At 16.3% G+C, this 13266-nt stretch overlaps 4 protein-coding genes across 4 annotated transcripts, besides 22 other annotated features; 2 read left to right on the top strand and 2 right to left on the bottom strand. All coding sequences in view use genetic code 6, as the record gives it.

The window, feature by feature from the left end:
- Positions 1–769: 769 nt before the first annotated feature.
- Positions 770–836: a microsatellite.
- Positions 836–2232, top strand: IMG5_075800 (never in mitosis gene A-related kinase, putative; the record flags this gene model as incomplete). Its single annotated transcript, XM_004036581.1, has 2 exons — positions 836–1041; positions 1083–2232. The coding sequence occupies 2 exons, from the start codon at positions 836–838 to the stop codon at positions 2230–2232; spliced, it is 1356 nt and encodes a 451-aa protein (XP_004036629.1).
- Positions 1051–1110: a microsatellite.
- Positions 1052–1103: a microsatellite.
- Positions 1983–2049: a microsatellite.
- Positions 2156–2230: a microsatellite.
- Positions 2169–2252: a microsatellite.
- Positions 2253–4788: 2536 nt separating this feature from the next.
- Positions 4789–4837: a microsatellite.
- A 249-nt stretch (positions 4838–5086) lies between these two features.
- On the bottom strand, positions 5087–5907 carry IMG5_075790 (hypothetical protein; the record flags this gene model as incomplete). Its single annotated transcript, XM_004036580.1, has 5 exons — positions 5087–5322; positions 5423–5524; positions 5581–5664; positions 5723–5791; positions 5871–5907. 5 exons carry the CDS (start codon positions 5905–5907, stop codon positions 5087–5089), a joined length of 528 nt encoding a protein of 175 aa, XP_004036628.1.
- Positions 5356–5413: a microsatellite.
- Positions 5810–5852: a microsatellite.
- A 485-nt stretch (positions 5908–6392) lies between the features above and the next one.
- Positions 6393–6425: a microsatellite.
- Positions 6426–6467: 42 nt separating this feature from the next.
- Positions 6468–6515: a microsatellite.
- A 304-nt stretch (positions 6516–6819) lies between these two features.
- Positions 6820–6853: a microsatellite.
- A 65-nt stretch (positions 6854–6918) lies between these two features.
- Positions 6919–6991: a microsatellite.
- Positions 6922–6972: a microsatellite.
- Positions 6928–6972: a microsatellite.
- Positions 6935–6999: a microsatellite.
- A 159-nt stretch (positions 7000–7158) lies between these two features.
- Positions 7159–7196: a microsatellite.
- Positions 7197–7701: 505 nt separating this feature from the next.
- On the top strand, positions 7702–8264 carry IMG5_075780 (protozoan cyanobacterial globin family protein, putative; the record flags this gene model as incomplete). The annotated part of the gene is made up of 2 exons (XM_004036579.1): positions 7702–7946; positions 8035–8264. Coding segments are annotated over 2 exons (423 nt in total), but the record flags the coding sequence as incomplete, so codon positions are not given.
- Positions 8265–8785: 521 nt separating this feature from the next.
- Positions 8786–8834: a microsatellite.
- Positions 8835–9411: 577 nt separating this feature from the next.
- Positions 9412–9490: a microsatellite.
- An 864-nt stretch (positions 9491–10354) lies between these two features.
- Positions 10355–10392: a microsatellite.
- A 1431-nt stretch (positions 10393–11823) lies between these two features.
- Positions 11824–13266, bottom strand: IMG5_075770 (hypothetical protein; the record flags this gene model as incomplete). The annotated part of the gene is made up of 2 exons (XM_004036578.1): positions 11824–12392; positions 13110–13266. The coding sequence occupies 2 exons, from the start codon at positions 13264–13266 to the stop codon at positions 11824–11826; spliced, it is 726 nt and encodes a 241-aa protein (XP_004036626.1).
- Positions 13061–13093: a microsatellite.
- Positions 13178–13213: a microsatellite.

Genomic DNA, 13266 nt, shown 5'->3' with positions numbered 1-13266 from the left:
TTATTAAATGAAATTATTTAATTTTTAAAAATATATATTTTTGAAAACAAAAAAGTCGTTAAAATTTTTCATGATTGCAGAAGAGATAGTTTAGCTCTTTTTTCTTAATTTAAAATTCGTTTAACAAAAGTATTCGATACATAAGTTATACATAATATTATTTTATAATTAAATAAATATAATCAACAAGAACAAAATTTTCATTAATATTAATAAGTTGGAATTAATATTATTTTAAATTCATATAAAGCGCCTAATGGGATTAATACTTTAAAAGAAAAAGTACATGATATATTTAATAATGAGGAAAATTGTCAAAAGTTTATGTGTGAAAGACCTTTGAATATTGATTATTTACAATATGCGGCTAAAGATGTTGAGGACTTGATTTTTATTTATAACTAAATGTCTAATTATGGTATGAATTATATACAGTAAATTTTTGGCTTTGATATATAATAAAGTTTAGATATATTTTTATATTTAGCTTTTAAACTTTCTAAAATAAATTTTGTTATTTTTTAATGAAAAGTTATTTGAACTAAAATATTTATTTTATTATATATTTAATGCATAAGTGTTTGTCTATATATAAAAATTAATTTTTATTTCTCTGATTTTTTTTTTTTAGATTTAATAATATATTAAAGGGAATTTTGTTAAAAAATATGTAAATATTTTTAGATGATTTATTTTTTGAAAAACTATATAGTAAATATATAATTTATATTGTTTTTACAAATATTTAAATAGAATTATTTTTATATATAAATTAAAAATAAACAAAAAACTAAAAAATATTAAAAATAAAAAGTATAAAAAAAATAAAAAATATATGGAAAACTATCAAATAATACAATAAATTGGTAAAGGAAGTTTTGGAATAGTTCAAAAAGTTAAACGAATACAAGACAATAAAATTTTAGTATCAAAAGAAATAAACTATGGTAAAATGTCAGAAGGTGAAAAACAACAATTGGTATAAGAAGTAAATATAATACGTGAATTAAATCATCCAAATATAGTCAAATATTATGACAGGTTTTTTTTTAAAAAAAAGAATAAATAAATAAAAAAAAAAGAATAATAGATAAAAAAGAAAAAAAAATACATATAATAATGGAATATTGTGAGGGAGGAGATTTAAATACATTATTAAAAAAATGCAAAAAAACAAACGATTTTATAAAAGAAGATGCTATTTGGAAAATATTCACTTAAATAATTTTCGCTTTGAATGAATGTCATAATCGCCAAAAAAATAAAATACTGCACAGAGACCTTAAACCTGCTAATATATTTTTAGATTCATAGAATAATATTAAATTAGGTGATTTTGGTTTAAGCAGAATACTTGGAGAAAACTCTCAATTTGCAGAAACACATGTAGGGACACCATATTACATGTCTCCGGAATAGATTCAGGAGAGCTAATATAACGAAAAAAGCGATATTTGGAGCTTAGGGTGCCTTTTGTATGAAATGGCAGGTCTTAAACATCCTTTTTAGGCTAATAATCATCTTGCATTAGCTATAAAGATAAAGGGAGGGAGCTTTGATAGAATTCCTTTTTAATATTCGGAAGATTTATAACAATTAATATTATAAATGCTTAATGTAAATCAAGAATTGAGGCCAAGTGTATAAGATTTGATGAAATTAAATTAAATAAATTTCAGACTAAAAGAGAAAGAAATAAGAATTTTTTATTAAAATGTGAAATTTAAGGAAGAAAAAATAAATAAAATGAAGGAATATATAGAAATATTATAAAAGAGAATTACTGAAAAGGAGAATAAAAATATTTCTTTATAAAATTATATATAAAAAATAGAAAATGAAATTAGTTAGTTTGAAATTTAATAAAAAAATAGTTTTTGTGAGGTTACAAGTTAAAATTTAAATAAAGAATATTAAAAAGATAATTTTAAAAAACTAAATTAATATATAAATAATAATAATAATTATAAATAGAATATTTCTAATAATAGATAGAATTTAAGTAATATTAGATCGAGTTTAGATAATAATAGATATAGTTTAAGTAATTTATTTTAAAAAAAATAAGATTATCATAATAATGGTTATATATAAAGAGTAATCAGTATTAGTGCTAGTAACCATAATAATGAGTTATCGAATGAATATAAATAGGAATAATAAAAAAATTAAAATAATAATAATTATAAATAATATAAAACTAATTTTTAATAATAAAATAATTATAAATGATACAAATCTTTTTTATTAATTTTATTAAAATACATTTATATTTAATTTTTATATTTATAAAAAAATAATATATATATTTAACATTTTTTTTTTTCTAAATATAAAAATAAAATGAAGAAAATGCTTCATATAAGAGCTTATAAAAATAGCGATTTTTAATAAATTCCTACATTATATTTTCGGATAAATACATCTTTAGAATAATAATATATATATATGATAAATACACCTGAAAATATTCATAAAGACTGGCCTTTTCATAAAACAGATTTTCATTAAAAAACCGGATATAGAATATTTTATACATAAGATAATTTAAATAGGACTACTGGATTATTAAGCTTAATTTAGAATTTAAACTTTTAAAAAGATTTATTTAATATTATGATTTTTTGCCCCACATAATTTTTTCACTACCTTAGGTATTATAAATATTGTTTAGGGGCTAAATATATGTGGATAAGTTCTATTTCTTTAGAAAATAAACAACTAAATACTTTTGCTTTTTAGAATTAAAAATAGTTTTAGGAATATTTACCAGATTATAATAATATTAAATATGAGGAAATATAAAATAAAATGCAAAAGGATTCTGAAAAAACCACTTTTTATAATGCAGTTTAATATTTAGATGAAAATGGAATTTATAATGATTCTTGTGTACAAATAATTCCAATAAAATTAAAAATAAATGATAAAAAAACGATTATTTAATACCATATATAATTAAAAAATTTAAATAAATACAACAAAGAAAAAATCGAAAATGATATTCCTTAAAATTAATTAAGAAAAAAGTTAGTTGAATAAGGCGAAGTTTAAATAAACAATAGTGTTTTCTAATTAAAAGATTATCTGATATAGGCAGATTAAGAATAAGAATTATGCTCTTTTTTAATTCTCGATTTTTAAACAGAATAAGAGTTTAAAATTTTCTAAAAAAGTTCATATTTTTTAGAAAATAAATTCTAAAAAGTGTCTTTTATATTGCATTTGAGCCCCAAATATATACTCGAGAGTTCTATTTTTACACATTTTATGAAATAAATAGATTAAAAAATTTAACACTATATCTTTTGTTCAGGGTATTTTGAAAAAAATAAAGAAATAAAAAATTAAAATATATACTTTAAACATGCACTTTTATTAAAATATTTATCCAAAAAATTGCCTCTATGTTTTCCATAAAAAGTAAGTTTGCACAATTATATATGGCATAGTTCGAAAAATCTAAATAATTTTCCATTAGAAAATGCTCCTTTTTATTAATAAAATATCCATTTGTATAATTTATTTGATTAACTAGTTTTAAAATACCAACATTAAATTAATTTTTAAGAAGTTTTCATAGATGCAACTTATAATAAGGAAAATTGGACTCAAAAATAACAATTGAATTACTATTATTAATTAAAAGAGGATAATTATATTGATGTTTTTCCAGAAATAATTGTTTTAGGAAGTATGAGTTAGAAATGTTTTGCTTATAGAAATGTAAGTGGTTATATATTAAATATAGATTAAAAAAATAGTATTCTTTTAGATTGCGGGGATTCTACCTTTTACCAAATTGAGAAGTAATGTAATTTCGATCCAAAGGAAATCAGAAATATTTTAAAAAAAATAAAATTTATTTATATTTCACATTTCCATACTGATCATCATGGAGGACTTTTAAATTTTCTCTCTAAAAAAGAATATTATTTAGGAATAAAAGAAGAACCTTTATATGTTATTATACCTTAGAATATATATATTTATTTGAATGAATATTAAAAAAATATGTAAGATTTTAATGCGAAATTCCTCTTTCATGAAAATTTCGAAGTGCATTAAAGAATAGAAACATAGGAAATCCAAAAAACATCCGAAGATGATATTATAAAATACTAAAATGACGAATATAAATACCCAATAATTTAAAAAATATGGATTTTTCATAATTTTTTAAAACAATAAATTTAGAAAAAATCTCACTTTTCGAAACTGCACATTGTGAAATGTCCAAAGGGATAATTATATAAACAAAAAATGGTCAAAAAATAATCTATACAGGAGATTGTAGACCTTAATATTAACATAGAAAATTATTTGAAAATGCAGATATACTAATCCATGAATGTACTTATTCAAATAAATAAATAAAAAAAGCTTATAAAAATAAACATTCGTATTTAAATGAAGTTATATCGTTTAGCTTTTAATAAAAAGTTAAGAATTTGATTTTGAGTCATTTTTCTGTAGATAGTACTTTAGTAGAGTTTTCAAATTAAATTAAAAAAGGCGTTTTTTAATTAAAAGAATTAAGATAGGAAGAATTAAAGTTTTTGAATAATTAGACTGTTTTTGCAGTTGATCATATGATTATTAATTAAAAAAATATACATGAATTACCTTAGATTTCAAGATTTATACTTAAATTAAGAAGTAGTTGAAAAAATTTTATTTTATTTATAGATATATATATACCTTATATATTTATATTTTTTTTGTGGATAATTTTTTACTTTTTTTTTTTTTACAAATATATATAAATTATATTATTCTTAATATACTTTATTTTTTAATTATTGTTTTAATTCTAGTTTTCATTATTGTTTTAATTTTATTTGTCCTACTACTACTGTTATATCGTCTGATTTTCCTCCCCAAATGATTTAGTTTGCTAATTTAGCTTTTTACGAAAATGGGGAATAATAAAATGATTTTAAAGAATAATATTTTGCTTTTTCGGCTATTTATGAAGCCAACTTTTATGTATCAATAAATTTATGTTTACTTAAGTTTTCTTTAATAATTTCTTGTATATCTTCAGCATATAAATTATCAAAAAGACCATCTGAACCTACAATTATCAAATCATTATTATTGACTTCATGCTATTATTCAATTGCTTATTTCGGGGAATCTCCAAAACCTTAGCCTCCTATTTGTAAAGGAAAGTTAAAAGATCTTTGTTGTTCTTCAAATAAATATATTAATTGAGGATTTTTATCTTCATCTATTCTAAATATACAATATCCTGAATCTCCTATATATGAAGACTTTAATATATTTTAGTTTTTATCCATTGTTATTAATACAAGAGTACTATTTTTAAAAAAAATTATAAAAAATATAGAAATATATATATTTATATATATATATATATATATATATATATATATATATATATATATATTTTATATACCTAGATCCTAATATATTTGTACTTGTTGATGCAGAATCTATTAATAAAAGTTTTGGATTAGATAAATATTTTAGCACATTAGATTTATATATTTATTCAACACTTTTTTATTCATTTTTTATAAAATAAATTATTTATTACTATTTTTTTTTTTTTACTTTTTAACTAAATTTCTACTATATATAGCTGGGTCAATTCCATAATCAGCCCATTCTCCAACGCCATCAGCTACTGCAATTAAACTTTTTAAAAAATAATTAGCTATTTACTAAGTTATTTTTTAAAAAAAAGAAATTTTACTTTTTATCAATAAAATGAGCATCTTCTCCTCCTTTAAATTCTTTTTCTGGATGAGGTATACTTTTAGCACTTTTTTAAAAAAATTTGTTTACTTTTTTTTATATAATATTTATTTTCTTTATATATATATATAATAATATATATTTACTTGCAAACAAAATAGTTTTTTTCTATTTACTGTTCATTTTTAGAATTTTTAATTTTATTTTAATGAACTATATAAAGAGTTAAAGAAGTTAATAGGCCTCTGAGTTTATTTTTGTTTTAAATACCTATTTTTGATTTTTTTTTATTTATGTAAATATATTTTTTTGTTTATTTAAAAACCTATTAAATATGCAAATTTTCTAAAAAACATTTTTGTTAAAAATGAAAAAGTTAAGTTTTTATTTTTTATATATCTACAAAAACTTTAAATTATATAAAATTTTATGATTATTTTTTAATATTAAAAAAAAATTAAAAAATATTCTATTTTTATAAAATAAAAAATAAATAAAATGATTTAATTAACTCTTTTTTGATAAATATTAAAAATAATATTAATATATCTATTTAATAAAAATAATTTTTTGATAAAATAATAAATATAAAAAAAAATTATATAAATATTAAAAAAAAAATTCTTTTATGTATTATTATAATTTTATATATATAAAATATAATATCAATAATATTATAAAAGTATAATTTATAAAATATATTTTTACATTACAATTAGTAAAAATATATAAAATCAATTAAATAAATATAAAATAAAATATTAAATTAAAAAGAAATAATATAATATAAACATTTATTGTTAAATTATTATATTAATAAAATTAAATTATATATATTGAAAACTTGATATACAAAAAATATTAATATTAATTTTTATTTTAATAAAAATAAAAACATTTTTTAACTATATATAAACAAATAGAAAAATAATTTATCAACAATTAAATTAAAGTAACAATCCTTATAATTAAAAATAGCATTAAAATTATATAAATTTTATAAGTATATTTTAATTATAAAAATAAAATATATATTAATTTTTAAAAATATTGAATTAAAAAATAATTATTAAATAAAATTAAATAGATAAATTTAATAAATTAAATATAAAATAAAATAAATATAAAAAAAGTATAAAAATAAAAATATTAAAGAATAAAAAAAAAAAAAAATATTTACATAATATATAAAATATAAAATAAAATAAATAATAATAAATAATAATAAATAATAAATAATAAAAATAATTTTAATAAATATAAAATATATTTTAAATATATTTAATTAGATTAAAATATAGTTAATTCTTTATTTTTAATATTTTTAATTTTTAAATTAAAAAAATAATATATAAAAATTATAGATTCACATATTTTCATAACAATTTTTTTATAAATATATATTTTATGTAGAAATATTTTTTTCTATAAATTTTAATTATATTATATTAATTAATTTCATTAATTAATTAGGTATAAAATATTTTTTTATAAATTTTACATAATATTTAAAATATTTAAAATGTCGAAAATTTACATTTTATATAGCTTCTTTATTTTAATAAATTTTATTTGCAAATATTTTCAAATCACTTTGTTTATTAATTTTTTAATTTTTTTTGAAAAAAATGAAAAATAAAGCTATATTATATATAGAATTTTCTAATTAAAATTAAATTCTTTTAAATTATATTGGAAAATATTTTAAGGATAAATAAATATATATTATATTAATATTTTTTAAAATGAATATATATATCAGACTATTATAATATTTAAATTTTATTTTTAATAATTAAACCCATATTTTTACCTTACATACTTATTTTTTTGACAAAACAAATAAATAAAATAAATATTTATTTTTTTTAAATTAAATTTAATTTTAAACCAAATATGTATAAAATAAAAAATTCATGATATATTTTCATTAATAAAAAGTTTTCACATAATATAAAAAAAAAATTAAATAAAATTAAGTTATTATTATATTTACAAATTAAAATTAAAACAATTTATTTTAAAATAATGTAAACTTGCCCTGCAAAATCTATTTATGAATAATTAGGTGGATAAAAAAGTTTGGAAGCCCTTTCTAAATAACTTTACGACAAAATTCTTGCTGATAATAAAATTAAACATTTTTTTGTTAATACTGATATTAATCACTAAATCAAATAATAATGTGATTTCCTTACAATGTGTTTTGGGGGACCGAATAAGTATTTTTTTTTTTACATTTATCTTAATTATATTATAATTTCTATTTGGTTTTATTATTTAAATAAAATTTAAAATATTATTATGTAGTTATAAAGGAAAAACTATGAGAGATACACATAGAGGAATGGGGATTACTGATGAAGAATTTAATATTGTCATATAACATATAGGATAAATAATGTGTGAAATGGGTATTTAGTAAGATTTAATTAAAAAATGTGCAGATATTGCTGAGACAACAAGATGCGATATTGTTGGATAATGAAATAAATATGACATATTTAATTTTTATATATTATTAAATCATAAATTTTTTTAAAAAATTATTATTTAATTTATAATGAAATATATTTGATAATAATTAACAATAAAAAAAAATATAATTATAAAACAAATAAATGTTATATTTTTTATTAATTTTTTTTTTAATAAATAAATAATATTTAAAAGAATTTATTTATTATTCAAATAATTTCATATTTGTGGCTAAAAAAGAGCATTAAATTTATATCCATATTTATATTAATTAATATTATAAATTACATATTATCTTATTAATATGCGACTCAAATTTTAATTTTTATTAAATAATTGAGTTAATATATAAATTTATTATGCTATTTTTATTCTTTTTAAACAAAACAAAAAAGAAAAGTAAATGATTATTTTTTTAAATAAATTTAGAAGAAAAATACATTAAAAAAAATAAAAAAAAATATTATTAATATATAAAATGATTTTTTTTATAATTAATAATATAATTATTATAATTTATATAATATTTCTTTTGAAAATAATTATTTTTATATTATTATGTATAATTTATTATATAATTTTTTTTATAATCAAATAAAGTTTTATTGTTTAAATCGAAATTAATTTTTATTATTCTAATATATATCTTTTTTTTAATTAATTGAAGAAAAACAAAATATCATATTTAATAAGTTGATAAGAAACAATTTTAGAAATATTTTAGAATATAGTTAATGTTTGGAGTTATGATATAATTAAAAACTATTATTATTTGGGTGATAATCTGAAAATATACTTTGAAAAATAATTATTTTCTGAAATAAAGTTTAAGGTTGACATAAAAAGTAAATTAATATTATATATTTAGATATAAAGATAAAATTAAAAAAAGCTCTTAAATAAAAAAAATATTTAAAATAAATAATTTAATGATTTTGTGTAGATTTTATTCTAACCTATGAAGGAAGAATAAAATTAATAATATTAAGTTAAATAAAGTATTAAAACTTTAGATTAGATGTAACTATTAAATTAAAAGTCTAAAGTTTTAATTATTTTTATATTAAATTAAATATAATTAAAATAATTTATTACAATATTTTTTTTAAGAAATATAATTTTTATATTGTTAGTTTATTAAATTTTTATATAAGATTTTAAATATTTTATTTTTTAAATAAATCTTAGATATAAAAGTAATTTTCAACATTTTTTATTTTAAATAATTATAATAAAAACTTAGTTTATTTTTTTATTTTAAATAATTAGAATAAAAACTTAGTTTATTAAAAATACTATAAATTTAATTAAACAAAAAAAAAAAAATGAAATTTAAAATATAAAGAAATTAAGATAATTTTAATATAATTATTTAAAAATATTTTATTTAATTATAATTATTTTATTTACATCGTTAAATACATAAATAATAGTTTTTGGATATTTATTAAATTTGATATATAAATTATTATAATTAAAATATCAAAAAAATCTTTGTTAATTTTAAAAAAATGTCAAAATACATAAAAAGATTAGGAACAAAATAAATAAATTACTAAATAGATATAATTTTAGATAAATTTTATATTAATTTATCACTGTAAGATTGCTTTATATCAATACTTTTAAAAAGAGGTATTTTGTAATAAAAAAAATAAAAATAAAAAAAAATAAAAAAGGTAAACATAAATAAGAATTATAAAATCCAGTTCCATTAAAGGATAAAGTAGCTTAACTTGAAGGATAAATACTTTCTATTCCTGTAAAAATATATTGGGATTAAAAAAATAATCGATATTTGGAAAAATAATTCGAAATATAAGTTAATATTAGGAATTAGAAAATTTCAAAATTAGTAGGGTTAATAGAATTAGATATTTCTGAATATGCAAATATGAATATAAAAAGTTAAAAAGAATAAAAGAACCTTTCTAAATGTCCTGATTAATTTTCAAAACTTATTTATGAAATTAGAGTCCATGAAATAGGAGATTATACTTCTTATATTAATCAAATGTATTTTTTTTATTTTTGATTCATTTATATATTATGATATTTTAAAATAAAAGAAAAAGTATTAGCAACTTACCATGTAAGAATGATTTCTCACCTAATACTAATGATAATTTTTAATAAGATTAAATAAATGATTTATATGAATTCTAATCATGTATATAAATTTAATTATGTTTTCTTAATTTTTTTTTTCTTAATAAAAGGTTTTATTTCTCCTTTACCATAAAACAATACAAATATAGAAATTTAAGAATAAAGAATTGAACCAAGTTAATTATTTTATTAATAAACAAATAGTTAAGAATTAGATTTTTTTTAATAAATTAAAAACGAAAACGGAGAATAATAAGAATAATTTAAATAATTTTTTAAAAATAAATTACTTTAAAATTACAATATTACTAATCTTTCCGAAAGTTAATAAAAATAATTTTTATTCTCTAATTTTGAATAAGAGTAAAAAATTTAATATTTATAAGAAGAAAATAAAATTCTAATTTAGAACTAAGAAAAATTAATATAAGAAAATGCGTTATTAGTTATTTAAATTAAAAAATAGGAATTTTAAATTAGAGATATTAAAGAATTAACTTAAAAAAATCAATAGTTGCAAAAACATAATTTATAATTAGAATAATTTAATGATCTCTTAAAGCAATAAAATTAATATGTTTAACATTAATTAAATTAAGAAATAGCTTCGTTATAAAATCAATATTTAAATTAAAAATAAAATTTTAGAAATTACGATAAATATAAAATTTAAGAAATACAAATAACTGAATTGGAAGAATAAATTAATTGTTTAAAAGCAGAGAATTTAAAATTATAAGATAATAATTTAAATTTTGAATAAAATAAATTAGACTAATTATAATAAAAAATAGAAGAATTAAATGATAAGTTACTAAAATAAGCAGTATTTATATATTTAAATTTTTATTTTATATGTTTAAAGTATTTTTTGTATAGGTTTCTCGATCTAATGTAGAACTTGAAAGAGATAATTTGAAAAAATAATAAAAAAAAAATTAAGAAGAAATTTATAAAAGGGAAAGCTAAACGCAAGTTTTAGAAAACTAAATATAAGTATTAGAGAAATATATAATTTAAGTAAAATAAAATCTTTCAGAAGTAATAAACTAAGTATTTATTTATGGTAATCCATATTTACTAGAATAAATAGAACCATATATAAATATAAAATTAAAATATTGAATATAACCATATAATATAATGTTAATAAATAATATAAAAATAAATAAAAATAGATAAATATAATATAGATTATGTAAATAATAATAAATTTATATGTATTAAAATAAAAAGTATATAATTATTGAATAAATATTTGCTTTAATTATTTATATAAAATTATATATTAATTAATAATTTTATTTTAATTAAATAATAATAAAACATATTAAAGTATCTTTTAATTTAAAAAAATTAATTTTTATTTTTAATATTAATTATATTTATATATATTTAAATATTGCATCATAATAATTTTAAATTTTATAAAGTTAAAATTAATAAATATTTATATATATAAAATATATTAAAAGTATTAATTTTTTTACAATAAATAATAAAAAAAGAAATTCAAAATTCGAAAACTTCTTAATGCACATCATATATAACTTAATCTTTTGACCATTTTTAAGCTAATATTTCAACTTTATTAATAATCGCAGAAGGTCCACAAACAAACACACCAATATGTTTTGTATCTGATCTAGATACCGAATTATAAATATTTTCAAAATACTTATTTAAATTAGGTCTTCCAGACACCAATTTAGTAAGTAAAGTATTACTCATATTTTACATTTCTATATCATTTTTATTAATAGCATTTTTATTATCAGTTGTCAAATGATAAAAGCTTTTGACTAATTCTGTTTCTTTTGTCTCTAATTCATTAGGTTTTAATAAATTTTAAATAATAGAAACATCTCTTCCAGACCAAATAAAATATAAGCTTTTAACTATTCTTCCTTTTTTTATTTCATGTAAAATCTCTTTAGCAGTACTTAAAATAGGAGTAACTCCTATTCCTCCACTAACACATACAAAATGTTGATATTTATGACCATGTATATTTATAGAATGACTTCCATAAGGACCATCTAAAAATCCTTTTTCCTTGTTTGGTTTACCTTATTCTCCAGCTATTGTATATAAATTTGAAGTCCAATCTCCTAATACTTTTACATAAATAACAATTTATTTTTCAAAAGAACTTGATAAGACTGAAAAAGGATGCCATTAAAAATATCCTAATTTAGGAATCAATGAAAAAAAATTATCCTCCTTTATATTAGATTGAATTGTTTTCATTATCAATTGATATTCTTACAAGATTATCTCCTACTTTTTCTAAATTAAGTTTATTTTATTATTTTTTGTATTTATAAATATAATAAAATCTATAGTCATTAAAAAAAAAAAAAAAATTAATTTAGTTTTTAATTTTTTTGTTTTATTTACCTTATAACTAAATCTATAATATAAAATACTAATCCAATATAAGATATGGTAGATTAATGTGCAACAATTCCAACAACCATAGTAATAATAAGAATCCAATGTATTTTCATGAAAAATTCCCAAAATTTTCTCCTTATAGGTTCTAATGATAATAAAACTATTGCAATTATAGGAGCTATTAATATATACCCTGAAACAATTGATTTAGAAGAAATCCAGTGTATTACACTAATTATTAAAGTTATCCAACCTAAAAGTTTATGCCAAAGTAAAGCCCTTTCGATACTAAGAGAAAAAATATATGAAAGTATTCCGTTTCTACATCCGAATATAATACATATTGCTTTTTTAAAAAAAATATATAAATAAAAATAATTATAAAAATATCTTAATAATACTCATCATTATAGAAGCATTTGCTCCAGTTGTTTTGGTAGCACCATCTTCAGATTTTTGTCTTCTTTAGTTTGTAATGTTTGTAGTATTTGTATTATTTGTAGTACTTGAGCTTTTTCCATTAATAGCTTAATATATAGTTAAGGCAGTAAATGCCAT

The sequence above is a fragment of the Ichthyophthirius multifiliis genome (assembly GCF_000220395.1).
Source record: "Ichthyophthirius multifiliis unplaced genomic scaffold scaff_1120509250469, whole genome shotgun sequence".
NCBI classification, from domain to species: Eukaryota; Ciliophora; class Oligohymenophorea; order Hymenostomatida; genus Ichthyophthirius; species Ichthyophthirius multifiliis.
The sequence above is the reverse complement of the archived record's forward strand: the minus strand, read 5'-3'. Positions and strand labels throughout refer to the sequence as shown.